The 25,330-nt window shown below is 42.8% G+C and overlaps 2 protein-coding genes across 15 annotated transcripts in view; one reads left to right on the top strand and one right to left on the bottom strand.

Annotated features, from left to right (window-relative positions):
- Positions 1 to 6,521, top strand: part of LOC135489897 (complexin-like) — a 49,944-nt gene extending 43,423 nt beyond the window's left edge. For 9 of the 10 annotated variants that reach the window (XM_064775523.1, XM_064775516.1, XM_064775524.1 and 6 more), the window contains one exon: positions 196 to 6,521. In XM_064775523.1, the coding sequence (XP_064631593.1) occupies positions 196 to 296 (101 nt within the window). In that variant the 3' untranslated portion in view covers positions 297 to 6,521. The remainder of the gene's footprint in view (positions 1 to 195) is intronic. The other variant, XM_064775525.1, reaches the window with a different exon arrangement.
- A 3,352-nt stretch (positions 6,522 to 9,873) lies between these two features.
- The window catches only part of LOC135489810 (cilia- and flagella-associated protein 46-like), a 29,232-nt gene continuing 13,775 nt past the window's right edge, over positions 9,874 to 25,330 (bottom strand). For 4 of the 5 annotated variants that reach the window (XM_064775363.1, XM_064775365.1, XM_064775366.1 and 1 more), the window contains 27 exons: positions 24,599 to 24,814; positions 24,022 to 24,039; positions 23,096 to 23,265; positions 22,629 to 22,904; positions 22,228 to 22,475; positions 21,787 to 21,931; positions 21,314 to 21,421; positions 20,928 to 21,089; positions 20,420 to 20,625; positions 20,135 to 20,231; positions 19,803 to 19,949; positions 19,567 to 19,647; positions 19,245 to 19,391; positions 18,693 to 18,842; positions 18,433 to 18,519; positions 18,125 to 18,238; positions 17,843 to 18,022; positions 17,395 to 17,577; positions 17,033 to 17,210; positions 13,960 to 14,150; positions 12,795 to 12,916; positions 12,424 to 12,629; positions 12,075 to 12,166; positions 11,841 to 11,901; positions 11,282 to 11,615; positions 10,766 to 10,902; positions 9,874 to 10,467 (listed from right to left, as the gene is read on the bottom strand). In XM_064775363.1, coding sequence (XP_064631433.1) covers positions 10,199 to 10,467; positions 10,766 to 10,902; positions 11,282 to 11,615; positions 11,841 to 11,901; positions 12,075 to 12,166; positions 12,424 to 12,629; positions 12,795 to 12,916; positions 13,960 to 14,150; positions 17,033 to 17,210; positions 17,395 to 17,577; positions 17,843 to 18,022; positions 18,125 to 18,238; positions 18,433 to 18,519; positions 18,693 to 18,842; positions 19,245 to 19,391; positions 19,567 to 19,647; positions 19,803 to 19,949; positions 20,135 to 20,231; positions 20,420 to 20,625; positions 20,928 to 21,089; positions 21,314 to 21,421; positions 21,787 to 21,931; positions 22,228 to 22,475; positions 22,629 to 22,904; positions 23,096 to 23,265; positions 24,022 to 24,039; positions 24,599 to 24,814 — 4,325 coding nt within the window. In that variant the 3' untranslated portion in view covers positions 9,874 to 10,198. The remainder of the gene's footprint in view (positions 10,468 to 10,765; positions 10,903 to 11,281; positions 11,616 to 11,840; positions 11,902 to 12,074; positions 12,167 to 12,423; positions 12,630 to 12,794; positions 12,917 to 13,959; positions 14,151 to 17,032; positions 17,211 to 17,394; positions 17,578 to 17,842; positions 18,023 to 18,124; positions 18,239 to 18,432; positions 18,520 to 18,692; positions 18,843 to 19,244; positions 19,392 to 19,566; positions 19,648 to 19,802; positions 19,950 to 20,134; positions 20,232 to 20,419; positions 20,626 to 20,927; positions 21,090 to 21,313; positions 21,422 to 21,786; positions 21,932 to 22,227; positions 22,476 to 22,628; positions 22,905 to 23,095; positions 23,266 to 24,021; positions 24,040 to 24,598; positions 24,815 to 25,330) is intronic. The other variant, XM_064775364.1, reaches the window with a different exon arrangement.

Below are 25,330 nucleotides of genomic sequence, written 5' to 3'. Positions count from 1 at the left end.
GTCGATAGAAAATCTTCTGGATGAAAATTTGAAGTAATTTGATTCTGTTTGGGATTCTGATACTAAAGGAACAACTTGACTGCAAAAAGTTAGTGAAAATCCTTGATGAAAGGGTAACATGTCCTTTATTGAATTTGTTGACATTTTGCGTTATGCGGCCAGTCTCAAGCACCTTGTTTCTTCTTGACGTTACAGGCCAATTCATACCCAGTAATGTCCGAGAGATGGCGTCAAAAGTCACAGAAATGCCAACCAAATTGGTTTCGGAAGTTGGTGAAAAGTGTATCCTCCAGTGACCTTTGGCGGTGAGCTTTACCCCTTGCTTGTGTCTGCTCGCATGAGGGTGCTACACTATGGATTGGCTCTGACCCGTGGTAACACTTTGTCCTTGACCTCAAGCTGACCTTCAGCTCTCCCACCTGTGACCTACAGCTACGACCTCTTTTGATGTCTGTAAGTACTGTTACGCCATGATCACCTGTGAGCTGCGATGTTCATGTTTCTCTTGTATACCGCAGTGCCCTCTTTTGGTCATGTTTGCAGGCTGGCCAATCCTGTTGATATCATCCAATAAGGATATTGCATGTATCATGTTTGGAAAAATGGTTTTGTAATAAATGGTGGACGATGATTTTTTACTCCTTGTAAATTACCCATTTTGATGTCTTTCTCGTAAAGCCATATCTTTTTGCACATTACAGAGTCTTCCGAAAAAATTCATAAATTTCAATGTTACAAATCTAAAATAAACTGTTGAATGGTTTTCCTTCTTTGGTCTCCTACTTGTCCACCATTTAATTCTCAACATTCTGTTTTATGGACGTGCTTGTCGTGTCGCAGCCAATCTTTCCTTCTCACACCACCCCTTCCCTACCTCTCTCTGCATACCATCATGTACAAATGACTCCGTAACTCAACCTCTCTCATTCTTTTCTGGCTCCACTTGGCCACCCCAGCCTGGGTTATTTCTACTTGAGGTGGGCCCTTTGAACACTGCAAGTTATTGGTAAGAAAATTGTTTCCATTCATTTATGGTACCCAGCCAATTTGCTTACAAAGTGGTGCAACTAAGGGGAGATGTTTTGCATTACAATGAGTCCTGCATGAAGAGATACGCCCCCTCTCACACCCCATGTCATTGCTATGTAAATACAAGTGCATGTAATGTGTGTTTCACCTCGTGGTTGTGCCACATGAAAAATGTTGTCACATGTGAAATTAAAAAGAAATGTAGGTTCTGTACAACAGTAAGTGCTTTCTCTAGCCTAATCCAGAAACCTTTCAGTAGAAGCAAGGAGGGTACAATCCGCACCGCTCTTAGCCAGTTGAAAGAGTACAGAGTGGCACTGCCAGCTTTGAATACACCACCTTCAGATCACAAGTCTGCCTCCACAGTGCCACCTTCTTTCCACCTGTGTGACCTCTAACTGATTGCGCATTTGAGATCAGAACAGTCCTCGTGCTGCAGACTTCGAGGTGAAATAAACACTGTTCCAACCTGGCATTGTTGTACATGTACGCAACTAAGCATTTCCCCAATATCTCGATTGGCAGTGGCTTTGAACTCTTTGATTGAACATAGCATTTCTTCTATTTTGGATCTCCTTTGTATAAAGTGCAGGAACTACTTTTCAACCTTAGGAAACTGCACTGCTACAAATTACAACAAATTGGCAGATGAACTCCATGTACCAGTACCTCTCTATAGTTCAAGGCCACTCCGTTTTTATTCAAACCCAAATGTAACACCCCACCAATTTTCTTTTAAGATAAAGTACGTGTAATAAATGATCGACTCATGTGATAGAATGACGTGTCACTATGCATTGAAAATACTAACATTTTCTATTCGATATTTGTATTACGTTCTGCCAATAGGACCAATGGGGCTTTTCATTTGATTCAAGTTTGGCATCCGCACAAGCATTTTGGCAGCTGAGACATTTGACTTGAAGTCATAGAAAGTCGTGGTGTAGCATTTCTTATCCTTTGAGTGACAACAAGGTTTGGCCTGCGTTTCTGAACATGAATCCCTAATCATTGAAGACATTCATTACTATTCTGTGTCCTATCATATGGCACAGTAGTTAGTTGTTAAACGGGCTCCGGGCTGCACAATATGTAATGGACATTGCCTGCTAATTGTTAAGTAATTAGTAATTAAACTACATGTAATAAAGATAATTGATTGAATCACACAGACGCCTTCAACTTGGCTATTGAGTGGCTAGAGTGGTTCCAAATCCTCTCAGTAGAGGGCTAACAATCAGTAACACCTATATCGAGGGAAAGTGGATCTTTACTTCTTAGATGGTCAAGGGCAAAACCACTCCCAAGACCACTAACAAGCACCTATCTTACAATTCTTACTGATTCTCGTTAACCCTCTATTGTCTTGGATCGGAAATCATTCTGTCGAGTATAGGGACTAGCTATTGTTACTGACATTGCCTGTACACGTATAACTTATGAATATGCATGTGGATGGTTTTATTTTTAGAGGCGCGATAGAATCATGTTAATAATAAATGATGATATTTTGTTCTGTGATCGTAGTTATCAGTCTACAGAGTTAATCACTGTTTGCTGTTGAGATGGGTTTGGTGGAGAGAGCTAGGCTGGGGGTCAAATGAACGTAAAACGTTTTACGCCTAATTTGGTTGTGGTTTCGCATATTTTTGACTGGCAAACAATCAAATTACCAACTATCATCGCAACCTGGATCATTAGTGCAAAAATGCCTTTCCGGGCCATCATGGTATACATATGACATGCAGGCAACATTCTAACACTCAGCTATTAAGGGTTGAATTCACTGCATATATTGCATTGTTAGAATCAATCAGCCGTGTCAGTATTGGGTGATTTCTATCCCAAGTTGCGTAACAGGGACAACAATCCTTGGTCATCTCCTGAACCACCAACAGCAAATATAGTGATGAACTCTACCAAACTGAGTCTCGTTAGATTTAATATTGCACTTCATCATTAGATGTCTTAATGAGTTTATTAATTGATGGGTCTGATCACGGATAGGTGCATAATGTACAAAGCGATAATCATGTGAAGTCATTTGATTGTTTGGCCCAACATCTCTCACAAGTGCAATGGAATCATCCCTTACCTTTAGGGTTGATTGCATTGTGGAGTTTTGAGGGTATGAAGTGGTCAAACATGTTTTAAAAAACATACTCTTGTGGATGAAGGGGGAGGAGGTCTGCAGACATTCCCAGTCAGGACACTTCCTCATGGTTCCAAGTGACAATTTTTAAACGTTATCTGAAAAAAGATTGTAAAAATTTAATCCACAAGATACGGGTGAGACCGAATTTTTCCCATTGTTAGATTGTTGATTCCTAAGCTGCCAGATTGTATGATGCGATCAGACTGTATGTAACATTCCAAATGTTCCCGCTGGGGAACCATTTTCCATTTCCCCTCTGCCTTCATCCTCCAGGGTAATAACATCATTTCGTCGTTCAAAACATTTCCGACTCTGAATGTTGTTAGGATGTAACTTGTATCATCATAGATTCGTGGGTCATAAGGATTCTAGTTGAATTATGTCGTTCCAAATATTCAAGGTGGGACGTTACTGTATTAGCCTGTGACCAAGGTTTAGATGTACATTGTGTATGTTTAGCATGGTATCATTTGGACGAGGTTGTAGTTTCCAATGTTGTTGTTGTTGTTATCAATATGTGACATCTATTATGATGTTGACACTTTTCATTTCTTGAGGACCAAGGACATTTCCTCAACTATGTCATTGGAAAAAAATGAAGATCTCCGTTATGAAGAGCAACAGTGTGATGAAATAATAGTCATTCATTGTAAATGGTTGAAAATTATCAGCTTTTCACATCTTATCTTGTTCTGATTTCGCCCTTGGTTTTTGAGAGAGGAAAGCTACCCTGACCCCCCTAAACTCTACAATAGGCTAATCTGACTTGTCAGCAAGTGAAGTCTTGGATTGGTCTCATTGAAGAAAATAGGGTTGGTTTGTGTTCATATACTAGTCAAAGCTATTAACCATGATGTGAAGTCACTGATGTGATTTTACAACCTGCCAGTTATTTCGTGTTGATTCCTGCAATGTTCCTGCAGACTTTGGTTTTTGAAATTGTTGTATATTTATACATATCTTGATAAAGACGGACAGTGGTGTCCTGGCACAATACACTAAAGTCAGAGATATGTTGTTGACCAATGAACAAAATTAGTAAACATGTACTAATTCAATTGAATCCCTTTTGGCTTGTGCTTCATATTCCAATCTGACTAACTCTACAAGTCAGCTGTTTGGCATCAGTTCAAACGTCTTGGTGGCAATATTGGATTGGCCAATATCAAGGGAGATCACTGTCCATCTTTGTCCTTATTTATTCAACTTTAGACCAATCTCATCAAAACACTTCACCATTTTTCAGTTCCAGTTGGAAAAAGGAAATTACTTTTGTGGTGTTTTATTTTGATACGATGTGATAAGAAGTGGGTTAATTAGTTGTAGATCATTTGTTTATTGCTCCTGATAACTTGGAGTTTAAATGAGTGATACAAGTCTATGTTGATATTGAGATTATGTGTAAAATGTGTTCTTGGCGTTTCAGCTATTTACGAATTGAACAGTTATTTTAGACAGTGGAAGAGATACACTGCAGAATCTACACTGTAGGCAGATCGCAGTCACTTTTAGCTGACTTCGACTTATCAGATTCCTTTCTTTCTATTCACTCCCCGTGTCTGTGAAGGACTCTAACTACGTCATTACCGTCACAGACCATCACTGATTTGGACGACAATTTCAAGCGATTTATACTGTATTTTACAAATTACCAATACATGGTCCCCTTTATAGACACACCCTCCCAACCAAAATCCTTGTAAGATATTTCACTTAAGTCAGGGATTTGATCCTTCCCATATGCGATGCAATTTAATTGAATCATTTAGCACTATCTAATTGACGGCTGTCAATTAAGATTTGATTGGCACCTGTCAGTGTGAATGTACATAACTTGTACTGTTTACGCTTTATTTCCTTGTGTAACCTGCATACCCAGCAAATTGTTTGATTCATTTGACACACTTGTAATTAAGTCATGGTGGGCAAGATTGGACTACCTTTACATTGAAACTTTATTGATGTCTCCGGCTATTGGATGAGTAGAGAATGAATAATTTGATTACTCAGTTGTCCTGGTAATCATCCATCAACATCGATAATAAGCTGACTTCTGCCACCATGACAGTATTTTCATTAAAATACCTTAACTTTTTATTCACTTTACCTTCGGAAGGACCCATTTGAAATTATCCGTAAAATGATAGCACAAAGTTTAAGATTCCACCTGTTTCATAAGGCGATGTTGTTCGTATGCACAAAATGTAAATATTCCCAATTAACATTTTGGCACCGAGCCCTAAACAATAAACTAGTTTGCCTTTTATTTCATCGGTAGTTCGCTAAAGATTGTGAAGACCCACTGGAATTCCACTGGTACTCCATTCAAAATACTGGAAACCCACTGGAACTCCACTGGTACTCCATTCGAAATACTGGAAACCCACTGGAACTCCACTGGTACTCCATTCGAAATACTGGAAACCCACTGGAACTCCACTGGTACTCCATTCGAAATACTGGAAACCCACTGGAACTCCACTGGTACTTCATTCGAAATACTGGAAACCCACTGGAACTCCACTGGTACTCCATTCAAAATACTGGAAACCCACTGGAACTCCACTGGTACTCCATTCGAAATACTGGAAACCCACTGGAACTCCACTCGTCTGTTGTGGGATAACCAATGACATCTCTTGTTTTTTACACCCACCTTTTCCCCATGTCAACAATCCAACTACAGGAAGTCTATAAATTATGCAAACCATTAATGACACGCCCCTTAGTAATATGTGTAATAATATCTGTAATATCATGGTAATATGCAATCAGCACTTTTATGTACAAAAGCCCTGCACAACCTCCCGGCTTTCGGTTCTCATTCAAAACTTGTTTCATTCCTATACAATTCAATCTGATATAATTGAGTCAGTGATTTTTATCAAGATGACAAAAGGTTGTTGTTTTATGTCCGTTTAGACCAAAAACCACTGGTAATCCATTTTAAATCCGCAGGAAAACAACTGAATTCTACTGGGGACAACTGGATTCCACTGGGTTACAACTGGATTCCACTGGGTTACAACTGGATTCCACTCGGTCAAAGTTCTAGAGGACTAAATTGAAAGTTGTCTTAATGAAAATCACTCATGTTTGGCCATGCACCTGTTCAGTTTGTGATGAAGATGACATTGTGTTGGCTTGGATTTTTACAAGTAGTAATCATACATGTTATAGGCGCTGTTTACTTTGTCAAGGTTTTGTTGGTAGTTTGTGGTGAGAGCATATTGTACATTAGGACACTCGGTGTATTATTTAATATATGTGTAAAGTGGAAATGTACATGTACATGCAATATGAGATACATGACGAATAAACAAAGATGTAGAAATAACTTATGTTTTCTTTGCTGCTTTGTGTGGTCGACATATGAAGGAGGATTTTGGTTGAGAATTGTTTCAGTTCTGCACTTCAAAGAGAGGCCATCGCATTATTTCGTCCGTCTTCTGTCATGGTACAGGCAACTGCAATTGCGATTGGTTAAATCCCAATATCTTTCTGTCTGTGGGATATTGAAACAATCAACCTCTGCCAGCTGCTTATCTATTCAGATTGTGAAGGCCTTGAAACCTCTGAAACAACTACCCTCTGCCAGCTGGTTATCTGGTCAGGTTAAGAAGACCTTGACACAACCTAGCAACCATAATCTTCCAGCTGGTTATCTGGTCAGGTTGGGAAGACATTGACACAACCTTCAAAGGTAGGTCACCATCAAATTAGGGAGTGGATCCAGCACAGCTGGATAGAGGGGGCCCCGTTGAGGGCGAAGCCTGAATATGGTGAGGGCTCGCCCTCACAATCACATGAAAGCGCAGTAGGCGCTCACCCACAAAGGGAGGTCTGGGGGTCTCCAGCAGGAAAATTTTGAAACTGAGATGCTCTCAGATGCGTTTCCCAAGTGTCTGAGAGACGATGTTTACTCGTTAATTCGGTAGACGGTAAGGGAATTGACGGTAAAGGATCTCGTGGCATATCGGATGCGCATCCGATGACGGTTTTATATACATATATATATATTATATAAATTTTAGTTTTACACTATTATGTAAGTGCAAGCTCTAGTGAGCTCACACAACTGTTTAACAGTCCTGGCTCCTCCATCGTGCTGACAACATGATGAGAGAGATGAGACAGTCACAGCCATTGGCTGCTCTGCCAAGTTGTCAACATGGTGAGAGAGATGAGGAAGTCACAGCCAGGCCGAATCAGTCCTGGCTGCTCCACCGTGTTGACAACATGATGAGAGAGATGAGACAGTCACAGCCAGGCCGAATCAGTCCTGGCTGCTCCACCGCGTTGACAACATGATGCGAGTGATGAGACAGTCACAGCCAGGCCGCATCAATCTTCGCCGCACTGCCTAGTTGTTAATAAGGCGAGAGAGATGGGACAGTCAGAGCCAGGCCGAATCAGTTCTGGCTGCTCCACCGTGTTGACAATAATTATGGTGAGAGAGATGAGACAGTCACAGCCAGGCCAAATCAGTCTTGGCTGCTCTGCCAAGTTGTCAACATGGTGAAAGAGATGAGGCAGTCACAGCCAGGCCGAATCAGTCCTGGCTGCTCCACCGTGTTGACAACATGATGAGAGAGATGAGGAAGTCACAACCAGGCCGAATCAGTCCTGGCTGCTCCACCGTGTTGACAACATGATGAGAGTGATGAGACAGTCACAGCCAGGCCGCATCAATCTTCGCCGCACTGCCTAGTTGTTAATATGGTGAGAGAGATGAGAGACAGTCACAGCCAGGCCAAATCAGTCTTGGCTGCTCTGCCAAGTTGTCTATATGGTGAGAGAGATGAGACAGTCACAGCCAGGCGGCATCAATCTTCGCCGCACTGCCTAAAATTGTTATGACAAATATATTAAAAAAACTCTTACATAAGAATATTAATTGGTGTAATAGGTATCTATCGATAAAATCACAAGATCACTTTCAGGTTGATATTTCTTGAGATGAAAACGAAAGAACATATTAGTGAAGGCACATTAGCAAAACCAAAATATTGATCTTTCAGAAATTAGTTAGGTATCAAACTTTCGTTTATCTGCTCAACGTTTTGAAGTGGTCGTGATCGCATAATAGACGAACGCCTGCTGACCAAATACTCGTAGCACAGTGACATGTGCATATCTTTGCTAATTTTGACTATTTTGCTATACAGCCATGTATATTCAACATAGTTTATTTATTCTAAGATATGCATGCATGCATGCCATGATGACCAATATTGAGGATCACCGATTGTTGATGTCTGGGCTGTGACTGTCTCATCTCTCTCACCATGTTAACAACTTGGCAGAGCAGCCAACAAGACTTATGTGGCCAAGCTGTGACTGTCTCATCTCTCTCATCATGTTGTCTACACGGTGGAGCAGCCAGGACTGATTTGGCCTGGCTCTGACTGTCTCATCTCTCTCACCATGTTAACAACTTGGCAGAGCAGCCAAGACTGATGTGGCCTGGCTGTGACTGTCTCATCTCTCTCATCATGTTGGCAACACGGTGGAGCAGCCAGGACTGATTCGCCTGGCTGTGACTGTCTCATCTCTCTCACCATATTAACAACTAGGCAGTGCAGCGAAGACTGATGTGGCCTGGCTGTGACTGTCTCATCTCTCTCATCATGCTGTCAACACGGTGGAGCAGCCAAGACTGATTTGGCCTGGCTGTGACTTCATCATCTCTCTCACCATGTTGACAACTTGGTAGAGCAGCAAAGACTGATCTGGCCTGGCTGTGACTGTCTCATCTCTCTCGTCATGTTGACAACTTGGCAGAGCAGCAAAGACTGATCTGGCCTGGCTGTGACTGTCTCATCTCACTCATCATGTTGGCAGCACGGTGGAGCAGCCAGGACTGATTCGGCCTGGCTGTGACTTCCTCATCTCTCTCACCATGTTGTCAACACGGTGGAGCAGCCAGGACTGATTCGGCCTGGCTGTGACTTCCTCATCTCTCTCACCATGTTGTCAACACGGTGGAGCAGCCAGGACTGATTCGGCCTGGCTGTGACTGTCTCATCACTCTCATCATGTTGTCAACACAGTGGAGCAGCCAGGACTGATTCGGCCAGGCTGTGACTTCATCATCTCTCTCACCATGTTGACAACTTGGCAGAGCAGAAAAGACTGATCTGGCCTGGCTGTGACTGTCTCATCTATCTCAGCATGTTGGCAACACGGTGGAGCAGCCTGGACTGATTCGGCCTGGCTGCGACTGTCTCATCTCTCTCACCATGTTGACAACTTGGCAGAGCAGCAAAGACCAAGTTTTTCTGACAAGTGAACACTATAAGGCTAATGGAGGACAGACAATGGAACAACCACCCTCTGCCAGCTGGTTGTCTTGTCAGGTTGGAAGACCTTTACACAACCAAAAAAGACCAAGTTTTTCTGACAAGTGAACACTATAAGGCTGATGGAGAACTGACGATGGAACAACCACCCTCTGCCAGCTGGTTATCTTGTCAGCTTGGAAGACCTTCACACAACCTTAAAAGACCAAGTTATTCTGACAAGTTGACACTATAAGGCTAATGGAGAGCAGACGATGGAACAACCACCCTCTGCCAGCTGGTTATCTTGTCAGCTTGGAAGACCTTTACACAATCAGAAGAATGGCTCTCTCTTCCTTAACTTGCTGGGAGAAGACAGGTACCACAAACTGAACAGACGCACTCATATAAAGATAACAAAGATATTTATTCAAAATGTTTAAGAAAACGTATTCATTTGTAAAATCTGGCTGCATAAAACCAATCACAGCGGAGGTTTCAACTACAATTTTTATACAATGGACAGATTACTGTAGGACGGAGTCTTCGGAGGGAATCATTGACATCTTTCACAAAATATAAAGACAATAATTGATGGATCTGCATCACAAACAAGCTTAAAGCTAAGTGTAAAGCTTATTACTGAAAACACGGTTGACAAATCGTTGAAAGACAACGATATGCTTGCACGGAGTCACTCTTGGACCAGACTATTGATTGTGTCAGCTCATTACTAATTAACCAGTGTGACCATGATGTTAGGAAGTCCATAGCACACCATATTGTACAAGTTTCGATCTGGTGAATTCTCCGCAGCAGATTCCTCCAGGTTAATCCCATCCTCCTCCGGTTCAACCTCCGATCCTGCCACAGGTTCGTCCATCTCCTCGTCGTTACCAACCTCCGCCATTTCTTGCCCTTCCTCGGCCTCGACAGGTCGTTGCATCGGTGTGTACTGTAGCCGCAGAGCTTGGCCCATGGTTTTGCCACCAGCCAACAGATCTGTAAAGGTATGTTTACTCCATGAAACCAAGGATAAAGGAAATCATTCTCATCAGTTGTCAACATTACCTCACAAAGCAAGATGTTTCAATGAATCAAAATGTCTATGTAATGAGTTTCATAACTAACATACAGAAATCAGAATCAGAACTGGACATGTTTAGCAGATGACCTCAGCCTATGCTGGCCTTCTGTGCATACTTTAAGTTGGCTATCAAGCCTCAATGATGGTCAATAGGTGAGCAACATCAGAGCCTCAGGGCCAGTGCCAAAATTGGGAACTTCATCGCCAACCTACCTTGCATCATCTCATCCAACCTCTTGCCGTTTTCGGCCAGGGTACAATGCCACTGGTTCAGCATGACAGTCTTCGTCCCGATCAGACTCAGCAGCATGGCAGCATTGTTTGGTTTCTCCAGTGACAACGAGTCAATTCTGAAACATGGACAAGTTTTATAGAGAAAGTGCTGGTGCAACTGGCCACTGGCATTCAAACTCACTTCTTTAACACATTGTTAAGAGAAACGGCGTACAGAGCTAAAACCCACCAATAGGGTCAATCGACACCGGCATAGCATGTGTCTTGATGACATGGGATAAACAGACTGGGAATGATCAGTTTGTGATTGGAGTCCTCATATGGAGGTGGTGACGTGGAAGGAGTATGAGGAATTCTTAACACAACATCATCTGCATTATTGCAAAAGACAAAAGACAAAGCACAATAAAACTGTGAATGACAGTAGACTGGGAACTCTGGACTAGGCAAGTTGATAAGGTAACCAATGTTAAATGAGTTACGCATTTTGCTTACGTTTTATTGATGTCTACTTTCGACTGAGTGAGGAAGCTCTTACTGGTCTGGGCTAGGTCAAACATGGCCACGAACAGACATTCAGGAATATTCAACGCTGCAATCTTCTCCGGCGAAATCTGTGCCAGGAACCTCTCCATCCCATAATAGACAAAGGCGCTGCCTTCTGTCATATAGAGCTCATATTCTCCAGCGCTTGGCGTGTGGTCATCACCCATGACTCCCAGCCAGCGAGCTGTAAACTGCTGCTCATGTTTCTCAAGGACTTGGTTGAATATCTCAATCGGAGCATTCTTTTCTGTTTCTGCGCAATCCAGGCGAGGGTCAACAACATCTGAGGAGTTGAGTCAAGGAAATGTACAAGTGCTACTTGTCAAAGGGCTCAACACTTAACCAACAAGGACAGCCAAGGAACTTAATTATTCCCCAATACAGGAATGGTCTTGAAGCTTCAAATAGATACAAGGTCTTGGACCTGCATTGTGACCAACACTCCAGTAGAAACAGATTATAAGTATGTTCTATGCACCCACTATTAGGTGCTGATAAATAAGGATACATCTGAAGTCGGATGTGTTGACAGGAAGGCAGCCCTGCGGAACTTGACGGTCAAGTGGAATCTGCAAATAGAAAGGCATGTTGCATGATTAGATAATCACTTACACATTAGGTTTAGATGGAACAACTGTTTGGTGACTTGTCACTGGAGAAGTTACAGAAAGGTACTGTTTTCAGACCGGTTTATATGAGTAATTCATCTACATGATTTAACTTGAAATGTTGAAATACGTACAACTTTAGCTTTCTTCAAGCCCGCCTCGCGAAGACCAGGAATCCTTGACGGCGGCTTATCTTTCTCCTTCTTTTTCTTGTCAGCTGGATCCTCTGCAAACAACAAGTACAATGAAATGGGAGAAGGCCTCCATTACATGTGTTTGTCACCACTTTTACAAACAGGGACAGGGTCTATCAAGATATTGGAATAGTTGTACAAGCCAGCAGACCTTGAAGTTTATTATTGCCTTTAAAGGGCGTGATGGATTAAAGAATAAATCTTCATGCTTCAGGAATAACAGCTATGAATCAATGGGATCAAATAACAAGGCGTTCTGCACAGAGAGCCCATACCCAGCACCACCTACCTGGTTCAATGTACATCCTGTGAGACATCAACTGCAGCGAGAAGTCTCTCGTCACAGATATGATAGTCTCAAACTGAATGACCTTGAGTGCCTCTAGTGGTAGCTCCATTAACCACTGGTCGCACAGGAGGATGATCGCTTCGTTGCTTGGCGGTGGCTCTTTGCCTGGGTTGATACTGTTACTAGCTGATGTGGACGTTGGAGGCCTGGAAACGAATGTTTGTAATCATGCTCATTCTATAATTTAAAAAGTCTCAGGGATACGTGAGAAGCTTTTGCACAGATTTTCAGTCATGGTTTAATGATATGAACAACAAACAAACCATCAACTTAGCTCTCTTTTATCATTGTTGCTATGTCCGTCTGCTTACCTGAAGACGAGATCAAACTGTGTCGTAAAGGGCAGAAGGTACTCCTCGAGGTCCTCCAGCAGTAGCTTGAACTCCTCCTGTAACTCCACCTCCTCCGTCCGGTGGTCTTCCTCCATCAGATGCTGGAAGAGATGATGAACAGTCGCAAATATGAGCAATCAGCAATCTCTCAGCCAAACTGACCCCCACTGTCCCGGCCCAAGTACCCTCTACACCCATACCAGGGCACCATCCATTCTTAGACATGTCATAAGACTGTGATGACAGAAAAAGAACAGGAATGCAAGTGTATGTCCAGTGTTATGTTGTGATACCAGTACCAACATTTAAAATGGTTCAATTGATCTAAAAAGCGCCCTCTTTCATTCAGGATATAGACACGATCCCTAGCAGCCTTTCCTTCTTTGAATATTACACCCAGCTGCGCAAATACAAATGAACTTTTGAAATCACAGCAACTAAAACACCAACATAATAGCAAAGAAATGAATAGGGTAAATAAACTGCACAATCATCACTTTCAAATCTTGTGCAACAAATGGGCATAAGCGATGTGGTCACATCAACAAACCACAGTAAACATGGTAAATGAATGAAAATACTGATAGCCATATTTCACAAGACAATATCATGATATACACACGCAAACATTTCTATGAAAAATCTATATGAAATCCCAATAGGCCATTTTCTTTATAGACTTTCTAGCAGAAATGTTTGCCCATGTACTTGACAAGGGGCAGGGGCTATCTTGTATAAACAGGCCGTCAAACATCAGTCTCACCCGTCTACCAGTTAACTTCCTCAGAAGCTTACGCTTCATGATACGCTAGAATATCAAATTTGTAAACGCTCAAAGAATGTGAAGAAAAAGTGGAAAACAGGTATTTTTTTGAATAAAACATTTGCCAGGTTATCATTCAAAATACTTTGATGAGACCTATAATCCATGTGGAACATATGAATAAAAGCAATGGTTTGCCAAAAAGTCCCTCTTTCATATCACACATAAAGTACACACCTCATCCAAAATAACCAGTCACAAAAACATGAGTCATCGCATGATTATGTTTGCCAGCATTTACAGTTGGTTCAAAGGCCAAGCCTGAATCAGACAAGTGGGTCATATCACTACCAAATCAGTCCTCTAAAGGGGACAACTCACCGAAGTTGAGCCTTTCAACCCCTCCTCCAGGTTCTCCAGCATCTTCTGCCTCATCGCCACCTGGGTCCTCTGGTACTCCTGCTTCAGTAAGATCTGCATCACGTCATGCTTGTACTGACGGAACTTGTTCAGCAGCATATCAAGCTTCTCTGGACTCGTATTCACACGTACCACACGTGACTTGGACGGACCTGCAATATCAATGATCATCACTTAATACACTTCATAATGAGTGCACACTCCCATGACAGATTTCTAGAGTCGGACAAGTCTGGTTTGGGTGGATTGACATTCATCAGATAAAACTCGAATTGATTTGAAATGGTGAGGAAAAGATACAGTTGATCTGCATATCAATGAGCTGAGGGTGCCTGAGAAATCTAACTTACATCCCGAGAGAACCTTGGATCCAATCACTTACTAAGTTTCATGAGGTAACATCTGGACAATTCAAGCTAACAATAAACATCTGCACCAATGGCATTGATGGAGACTGACATATGCTGCAGCCTGACTGGTCAAGATCGGGTCAAATAATTTGACTGATGATGACCAAGGTCACAAAGAATTTAAATATGGTAAGTATTAACTATTGTCACTTATAATTTGAAGGAATCAACTGGAAAAGAACGTGAAATTAGTTTCAATGTTGAGGGAATCTGGTCTTGCATTCATTAGAAAAGATACTTTCATATCATGCAGGTTTCCTTTGTGGATCTGAAGATGTGACTGAGGAGGGTAGACATATTCTAACAGAGGCATACGTGCTTCACCTGTTTTACATGTTAAATATTCCACGTAATGGAACCTAAACGTATCCTCGTCCTCAAACTTGGGTGAGGGATAATTGGTTATTGGAGTGTTTTTCAGATAGATCTGGCCAAAGGTACTTGACTGACCTCTTGTTACTAAACTGTAACAGTGTGATTACAAACAGTAATGTTACACAGCCCTGGACAGCCGGTGTCATAGTTGACCGGCTTATGTTGACATCGTGACAGCGCATTGGTTAGGTCTACCCTGAGGATAATCTAGTGTTGTTCAACACCACTATCCTTTGGTGATCTGGTCACATTCCTGGGTTCATCTAAGTACTATAGGCCAGAACGATATGAAAAACACTTCAGTTTACATGCAGAGACAAGATAAGGTTTTATGATTTGAGATACGACATGGATTGGACCTTGGTACACAGGAATCTGGAATGGTGAAGAAAAGTTTTAAACCTTGATACACCGATGTGCCTTCTGAAGACGTAATGAGAGATAGAGTACTTTCTGAAAGGAGATAACACGTCGCAAACAACACAGGTATTAATATCAAAATAAGTTTGAAGTGAATTTGTTTGATGAAAAATGAACTTGATATTAATACTCTTCTGAACCAGGCCTCTCAATTGTATACTCAAGGGGGTAAGCCAAGATTCGCAGATGGAGACATTTGGATTCATTTTCTTTTGCATCAAATCAGTACAATGTCAGCTATTTTCTTCTTAGTGCGCCCAGATTCAGTTCAATTTGGAAATTGAAGGTGTAGCCCAGATTCGACAATTGAAAGGCCTAGAAATAAGTGACACAACACAGCAATATTGCATACACATGTAACGTTGAAATAATGAAGAATCATCGTTGTTCAAGAACTAAACCTTAAAGCTGAATGTGAACAGGGTGAAGACAACTCTTGCTCACACGTATATTGAAAAGAGCAGATCACTCGAGATACCTGGCTTCGTCACAGCTGGGCCGTCATGTACGGTCGTTGGATTTGAATTTGTTCGTTTTCGTTGACGTTTGGGTGCTAAACAAGATGTATACACTTGGCATTGAAATTCTAAGTGTGCAAAATGTATGAAGCTTCCTTCAGTAGGGTTCAGGTAAAAGTATTCTTTGCTGGATGAGCAAATCTGTTCTTCTAAGTGCACCTAATACATGTTTCATGCAGGTAGCCATGCAAGCAAATATGGCTGGAAAAAGCCTCGTGACTTGTATCCAATAATCAGTGCCACGACTTGGAAATAGTTTCAAATCAAGGCAGGGCATGAGTAGTAGTATAAGAAGTTTTGTAGGAGAGATGGAGGACTGCAATCAGGAGGTTTATTCATGGTAGATACAGCAGGGCCTGATTCATAACAAACTAGCCTGGCATTCTTCATCAAATGAAACAGAACCATGGAGTTATGTGAAGAACTGAAGAAATATTGTGATATGTATGGCAGATGTGATGAGAGAATTCACTTGATGCAATTCTAGAGAGGCATCTGGCAGTTGGGTCTGAAGGACCAAACTCCTACCTAGCAGTCATAATAATCTTCCGCAAGATACAGAATGCCTCATGCCAGTTTGTTATGCAACAGGACAATCCCCACCCAACACAAACACACTGTATCTCTATCACTTTCATATCAAAAATATCAAGATGGAAATTTAGATAGCAAAACATAAGAGACGATAGTGACTCGACAAATATGTCTACCTTGATGGTGTGGTGACCTTGGTGAATGACCTTGAGCTGTATGAAGTGACGGACCTGACTTGGCCCGGCGGTGACCTGATTTCTGAGCTATAAATAGTTAGACATGAATGTATACCTTCGGAGACCTGAGACGTAACATGGTCCTTTTTAGGATTATCAGCTGTTGATCATCATAATGTCAAAGATAAGACAACGTCAGAAGATTTGTTGGCAAGATGGTCTTGTCTTTCTGGAACATTTTCTTCCTGAGGAGTGGTAGTGGGGTAATAGTACCAGTCCACAAATATAGACTGTGAGCAAATTAAAGGCCCTTCTTAAAAATCGTATTTCTCAAAATTTATAGAAGTCGCAACACGTCTCACAGTCATTTTCCATGCATTCAGAGTATGCCCCAAGGAACGCTTATCCATTTTATAGAGAGCCCATGTCGATATACTCCGGGTAAACCATAAGTCATATGATGTCACATTTCCTCACCAACAGTCTCACAATCAATGACACAACACTGTTTGAAAAACATGACAAGTTTCATTCAATATGATTGACCTATATTCCAATAATCGACTCAATTCCTGTCCCCATTAGCTGCTGACTGACCTACCTTGAAGAGTTTGGTGTTTAGGGTTCCCACCACGGCCCGATTGCTTCGGTTTGTCAAACACGGCGCCATAGAGGTAATTGCGGCATGGTGAGTGCTGCAGGATGATGACGTTAAAGTTGGCTGGTAGATCCTTCATCAAGTCTAGATGGCTGGGAGAAACACCCAGCCGTTTCCATGCCTAGAAAGAAAGCCATTTCAAACTTGACAACAGAGAGGAACAGGCCGCATTTTTTTCCCCAACAAGTCGTCTGATGCCTTTCATACTTCAAGTGAGAGGTGAATGGTCTTCGGCCTCTGCAATGTGTCGCCCACCCTTATAGATCTGTTGTCAAACTTTGCCTGGGAACACCCAGAGTACTCACGATTGACTCTTTCTCTAGGGCAGATATTATACTCTTGAAGACAGGTCCGCTGCTGAAGTTGGTTGTGACATCATTTTGCAGCAAGAGGTACCTCTGATGGAGTAGGGCAGCCTGTTGACAAGTGGTCGGGTCAGGCTGGGCTCGGTGGAGGATCTCCTCAAGCTTCAGGGATGTTTGACAAGACTGGAAGAATAGACAGAACATGATGGTACCAGAATCTTGGAAGAGGGATATGTATCACCCAACTCTGTTATTGTCCTTCATCAGAACCTACATGTAGCAAAGACTGATCCTCTCTCACTGGTCATTGTTGGTTGAGAGGCCAACATGCTGACTGGAAGGTTAAAACATAACATTACACAGCTTTGACTGCAGCATTTTAGCACACGTTTTTTTCCATAAACACATAGAAAATGCAGTAACTTGATTTGATAGGCACTATTCTCACCTGGTGCAAAGCAAGAAGATTGCTTGTCAGATTGGGATCAAACTGTCCGCAGCATTCGACAAGCTCGAGTGACGCGGGCCCACAGATGTCCCGGTATCCCTTCTGGAGGGAGAGGTTGATTGCCTGGCCAAGACAGTCAGAAGCTTGCACAAGGTAATGATGACAGCTCTCCAAATTAGCCTGGAAAATGAATCATGAAGTTAAATTGCCAGCCAAAGTTTACTTTGAGAAAAAGACTTCGAGAAATGGAAACTTCAAGCAAAATATAGATGTTGCCCCTACCTTCATGTTCTGAATGAGCTTGGAGTACCTGACGTATTCCTTGGTGTTCGGATCGATCTCCGGCTCTTCAGTCTCATCTTGGTCTAAGGCTGTGTTAGAGATTTTCACAAAGTTCTGAAACACAGCCAACAATCAGGTGTTCACTAAGGTACACAAACATTCTGTTAGACTGTACAGGTGAGATAATGCATGCACGTGCTTGTGGAGGGCTTTGAAACGATTGGCCATGCCAATGCATTTCGACTTTTAAGACAATTCCTGGGTGCCACGCTTCACCAAGATATGATAAGAGTTGTATGGTAACTTACCATGTCTTGTACGTCCCACAGCGATGGGGCGTCTGGTCCCTTGAACATGTGCAGCAGGCGGAGACACCGGCCGAGCAAGTAGAGAGACTGAAATGGAGGCAAGAAGACATTAGACAGAATCAACGACCCGTAGACTCACAGATTGGTCATTTATCTCGGGTTTAAGTCACTAAATCATCTGATCATACTAAGCATGATACTTCATGTGAATCTAAAAAGATATCCCAGTGTTCACTCTTCAGGTGGATCAATGTCCTTACCTTAGCCTTCTGTCTTGAGATACTCCCAGCCAAGCTATGGGTGTTGACGAGCTGCAGCAGGGCAGAGTCGGCCAACAGTCTTGTCGTCTCTATCCACTGTCTCGTCAGGGGTGTGTAGTTTGGAGTCTGTCGCACAAGCTCCTCAACCATCTGTATTGGTGAAAGAATTAAGTTGTGTATGATTGCAACCGGTGCTGACAATGTCAACCCATAAGATAACTCTATCCAACAGGGTCACTGACATGAATGTGGGTTCACTTTTCTTAGAGTTGTCTGTAAGCAATACTAGCACTGATAATGAAACTAATAGTGGTAAATATCTAACCCCACACCAAGTCAAGGGTCAGGCTTGTCACTGTCAATTCTTCAATTACCCGTAACCTTGTTGAGAAACAGCTGGTTATATAAGACACAGTGGAACACATTTTTCTTTCAAGGCACAGCCCTGCTTGTCAGCCGACCACTGCATTGGGCCAGGGAGTACGCACAAGCTAAGATGATAAGGGAGCGTACTCAACACAGCATGAGTGTCAAATGAAACAGAATACCTACCTTCTGCACGGATCCCTTCCTTGTCTCGTTGACCCTCAAACTCCTGTCCTCCTCTGCATACACTTGGAACATGTCCAACATGAGGTCAGCACACATCAGTTTGGTGTCAGTCGCCTCACGCTGGACGGGCAGGCTCACGTGACGGTTCTGTGGAAGAAAACCACGACAGTGAACGTAAAAGTTGCATGGGAACAAGCAGCCTGTTGTGCATTTGGTCTAAGGTGACCAGGTTAGATTTTGGCTGAATTTGAATCGTTAAGACTTAGTGTAATGGCATTAATGGCAATTGTGGCATAGGTTAGCAAAGCTTGGAGTTACTTACGTTCTGTATAGACATGAGTGTCTGTACATCATAGAGGATATGGTCTGACAGACGGACCGCTTCCTTCATTACTTCAAGAGACTGAAAGAAACACAAGGTCAAGATCAGAATCAACCAAGCACCAAAAAGGAAGGTTTTCTCATCATGTTACTGTTGACAAGACTGAGTGCTCCATGACCAAATGAGGATCACCTTTGCAGTGTCTAGACAGAGGAGTACAACAGCTGCCTTATTACCTGTAAATAGAGCTGGTGCTGTTCCTCCTGGTCGGTGTAGTTGTACTTGGCCAGGTAGTGGAGGACCCCAGCGTGTTCCTTCATCACCAGGATGGCATCTCGCAGGTAGCACAGCTTCAGTAGACGCTCTGTACAGTCTTGGAATTTCTAGAAAAAGAATTGGTCAAACCAAATTGATGATAGTTATCTACATCAGTAAAGTGAGCTTTCCCACACTTCAAATTTTCAGAGAGCCAGAAGACTGCTATCAGCAGAAGACAATGACACCTGTTTCAACCCAACAAGTAGACAAGAAACTCGGATATCGACCCCCATTTGAACAAGATGCATACCTGACAAGCAGACAGAAGTGACTGCTTCTCTTGAGCCTTCCTGAAGATACTGGCTTGCATCTTTTCCTTGGCCATGTCAACCTGGATACTTGCAAACCTGAACATTAATGATGAGAAAAGATTAATGTAGGATATCTCAGGAAGTTCTTTGTTGATCTATCGTCATTGTAAGATTAGATTAGAAATGGACAGGTCTTGTGACTTTGTCAATCATCTGGGATTCACAGAATATCAGACATCAGTGCAAAACTATACGCATATTTAACTTGAGTTTTGAAGACTTACTTTGCCTCGAGCTTGGCTACGATGAACCCAGTGATGCTGAGCTTGTTAAGACGGTCATCACAGACATCAGAGAAGACAGACAGGGCATACTTGAGGTAGCCACGAGCCTGTCGCTTGGGCTCCTTGAGACTGACATCTCTAAGCATGGCCTCCACAGTCTGGCAGACCATCTTGTACCAGAACATCTCATCACCATGATCGGTCATCTGTAAGTGGAGGAAACAAGCTGTCTTATTGCAAGAATCACGGGTTGTAAAGACAAGAGTATACTCAGTCGAGTGATAAAAAACTGATGTCCAAAAGACCAGCAGGTTCTTATAGCAAAGATGGTTGAGTCAAAATAGTACACAATGTATCTTGAACACATTGGTCAAACAAGTACACACTGGACTGGACAGAAAGTTTACCATCAATGGTCCCTCAATAGTTTAAGATAAAGGATGGATGAAGACATGACTTTCAGATGATGCCCACTATTACAGTGTAAAAGAGGAATCCCGCAATATACCTGAGCTTCTCTGATGAAGTTAGCCGCCTGTCCAAACTGAGCCTCATGATACGCCATCACACCAAAGTTGAACAGGATGCGGGCAATCAGAGCCTTGTCCTCAAAGGCGATAGCAGCCTGGTGGGCCTCATTCAACATGTCCCGAGCTGGTTTGTACATGCCCTGAAAGAGAGATGCCCGAGTGAAAGCAGTGCAACAATCAAGAGATGTCACTTTGCTTTTCTATTGACATGAATGATGGCCCACTGGGCAGCAATACATTCCGTCATTTCTTTCTTTAATACCGGGGATAGGGTCTTCTAAAAGGCTAAGGCATACTTGTGTATCATGTTTCTGATCATGGGCTTTTGAGCAATGGTTTTCAGATTCGATCCTTCATTACTAACCTGTCGAATGAGGACCTCAGCAGTCTGTGTCCAGACCTCCCTCATCACCACATCACCCATCTTCTTACCCATGTGGTTTGTGTTCTCCTCATCTTTATTCTCCTCAGTCTGGAAAGAAGAGCTGGCTTAATGAACTAACTGCAGGTTTGAAACCCGAAGGTTCAGTACATGCACAGTTCAAACCTCCAAAGACTATTCCTCTCCGTCCCACACAAAGATCAATATTGCTAACTTTCCAAAAGAGTTTACAAAGAGGTGCTCAAAAGGCCCCACACCTGAAAACTCCCAGATGGTGGGGATGCTCAGTAAGAAGTGCTGTGATTCAGAGCCGGGTTGGAGTCCATGGAGAACCTCGCGTGGGAACACCATCAGTTTGCACACATTAGGTTCATGAACAGGTTAGCAGTATAGCTACATGAGGAGAGCTAAGAGTAGCTCAGGAAATCTTCTCGAGAGAGACACAACGAGTTTACCTTGAGGTCTGCTTTACTTTTCAGCGTGGGTAGTTTCTTGGTCTTGGTCTCCTTGGCGAGGCTTGCCAGAGAGGCACGCACTCTCAGCTCCTCCTTCTTCACCTGGGCCTGCTTCTCCTTCCACACAGCAATCTCCTCACGACATCTAAACAAGACAAGAAGAGTTATAGTATAGAAGTTCCAACAGCCTTGGACTGATCAGCAACATTTTACAGCTTTCTTTCATTATTTTCATTGCGGGCAGACACGTTTCATCACATGTCTCACTAAGTACAAGGTATACCCAAACAAGACAGAGTTGTCCAATGATAGCAGAGCTATGAAAGGCTCCTGTCAACTAGACGCCATGTGTTTGTACACAGTGGCAACTCCCTAATATCAAGACTGGAATTATTACATCAGATGTGAGTTGAAGCTCTAGAATGAAAGCTGCAAACTTACTTAGCTTGTTCCTCATCATTGATATGAGGAGGCCCGGCCAGTTTCTCATGGAACGTCATACCATTGTGAAGATTCAACTCGATGCACACCTCAGCAGACCTCAGGTGGACGAGCGTGTTGAGGGCACGGTTCTTGATGACGTGGCGCGAGAGGAGCTCGGCGAAGGCTAGGACTGGCAGGGTAAGGTGGTTGTAACCAATGTCTCGGAGGAAACCGATCAGCTTCTCCAAGTAGTGGAACGTCAGAGTCTAAAAGAAAACATTTTGAAACAATTGCTGAAGACTTTGCTGAAGCTGATACTCTACGATGACATCCAAGACTGCCACGGTAGATTAAATCGAAAACTTATGATAAAGAGAAGTGGATTATCCTGAAATTTGAGTAGAAGACATCAGACTTACAGGTTTCTTGATGGTCTTTTCATTGATGCCAGCTCCCTTGATGTCAGGATGCTTGAAGGCCTCTATAGCTTCATCAGGTACATCATAGACTGCCCACTCTTCTGTTGAGTGCGGCACGTGGTCTAGCGGTCCCTTCCTCTTGGGCTTCTCCTTCACTGGCTCCTTCTCCTTCCCCTTGGGAGGCTTCTTGGCCGATCCTTTGCCACTGGCAGCCTCTGCCAGGGGTGGGTTCTTGGCGATTTCCTTCATCACTGGCCCTGCTGCGGCCATTGACACCTGAGTAGATGGAATAAGGAGATGTGTAAGATGAGACTTCGATAGCGCTTAATCTAACTGGGGTTTAATCATTCAAAGTGCTTCTCATGAAGAAAGTGACATTGCTTTGGCTGTCTGGGCGTACTGCCCTACCTCAGTCATGTGACGTCTGTCGCCAATCGAAAACCAGCCAGAGAAAACGTACCACTTACCTGCCACATTCTAATGATGTAACCGTAAGCCGTCAGACATAAGTCAGCAAAGTTTGGCGAGTCCCTGCCGGCGACCTGGACCATCAGGGTGTGGGTTCTGAACAATGTCTCTAACTGTTGGATGTCACTCAGGTCATTGAGAGCAAGGGAGGCATTGCTAGGGAGACAGCCTGAAAATTGTAAAGTAGGCTGTCGAATATACTTGTTAGCTCCTTAACTGAAGATATGGCTTCTTGAAGATAAAGCCCCAAAGCTGCCAATGATGACAAGATGTTAACTTACAATGACACCGGCAAGGACATGAGATGATGAAAGATGGCACATCACAAAACCTCAGCCACAGAGCCTTCACTAATGCTGAAGGTTTGGTGAACTTAAGCTGGCTGAATTAGAAACGCCATCGCATGATATGTGGACCTCTGGCTAAAAACTTACCTATGTACCTAACATGGGTATAGTCTGGTCCAAATAATAAAGTGATACCACCCAAACAATGAAGGATTTTAATAGCACTCGCTACTGTAAACGATGTTAGCAAATAACCCGATCAAACTTAGAGCCTGAGATACACAAAACAGAAGTCTATCAGTGACTCCTCTAAGATATGTCCCCGAGTGAGGTGTGCACACAATATAGATTTCAGAGAGCAATACACAAATATTTACAGGAGTAAGAAGAGAAACAAAAAAACGCGCTGGTCGAGGAAGGTATGATATCTTACATTGGTTACTGAAAGTGATATGCAGAGAGGTAAGGATATTGATACTTCTCGTCAGTGAATAGGGACTGCATTGAATGGGAATCTCTAGACTCCACGTTGAACTTCAGAATATACACACAGTGAGGTTGGCAATAGACAACAACAATGATGAGGTCAGGATGAATTGAATAGGTGTGTTATGTACTGTACAACACGCCTGACTTACCAATCACATTCTTGTCACCTTTGAAGAAATGACAATCAGTTATTGTTAGAGTGCTGAGTGATGATTATTGAGAGAGTATGCTGAGCAACCTTTTCAGTCCTCTACCACCAGAGTTAGAGGAGCAGATTCAGATGAGTGAAAAGCTAGTACAAGTGCTATTACTGTTCTATCGCTGCTTGGTCACCTGAGTTTTTTGGGTAAATCCACAGGGGTGATTTTGTTATGTGCAAGTTATTCTCATGAAAACATCCAAGCATAGGAATGAACAGAAGAAAGTTATTCTTGGATTCGTGCAGTTATGATTCAGCCAACACCCCCTCAAGGCATGCTCTAGCACAGAGCCCAGTTTCCCTTGTACAGTTATGATTCAGCCAACACCCCCTCAAGGCATGCTCTAGCACAGAGCCCAGTTTCCCTCGTGCAGTTATGATTCAGCCAACACCCCCTCAAGGCATGCTCTAGCACAGGGCCCAGTTTCCCTCGTACAGTTATGATTCAGCCAACACCCCCTCAAGGCATGCTCTAGCTAAACAATGGAATAACAGGAACTACTTTTGAACAGCAGGACTTCACATACCTATAACAGCCTTCTTGACAACAGGGATATAATCTGCTGCATTGATTTCGCTCTCATTCTCACTTGCCGCGGTTGTATCAGGTGTTTTACGACCATGGTCCTTGGCCTCCTCAGCGATGGCCTTGTCCCCTTTACCTGCAGGTTGCACGGCTGATTTACTTCCCTTCTTCCCTTCAGCGACAGACGTCTTGGATTTCTTCCCCTTCTTGCCTTTAGCTGTGGGAATGAACACAATTCTATGATGAAGACGAATGCTTTTGATTTAGTTTTTATCCTGTTGATCAGGCTCAATCTTTACTGTAACATCACAAACACTGCTGCACAGGCCAAGGATGAAGTAATTGAACACTTTCATCTTTCATGAAGAAATTACACCTGAAAATGCAAGACATTATATACGACGGCTCACACTTTTTAGGTCCAATGTTTTTGCAAATAGATGGAAAGAATGGTATCTGATTCACCATGTTCACTGGTTATAAAGAACTAACTTGAACTGGCCAGGAAGACTCCATTGTTAGAACAGGCGAATATCACATTGCTATCTTTCCAGTTTAAGGTTTAGGGAAAGAGAACTAGCAAAAAAGCTGTGTGTTGATCACAGGCCATAGCAATTTGAGCTGAGACTGTGCCAAGTATTTCAGAAATGTCAAAACCAACATGCCAAGGAGTAAACTATTGAAGAACATGTAAGAAGCTCTCTCTCTTCCTCTCATTATAAGCTTGTGAAGA

Source organism: Lineus longissimus, chromosome 6, assembly GCF_910592395.1.
Source record: "Lineus longissimus chromosome 6, tnLinLong1.2, whole genome shotgun sequence".
NCBI classification, from domain to species: Eukaryota; Metazoa; Nemertea; class Pilidiophora; order Heteronemertea; family Lineidae; genus Lineus; species Lineus longissimus.
Note: the sequence above shows the minus strand (reverse complement) of the source record. Positions and strands in the feature narration are given on the sequence as shown.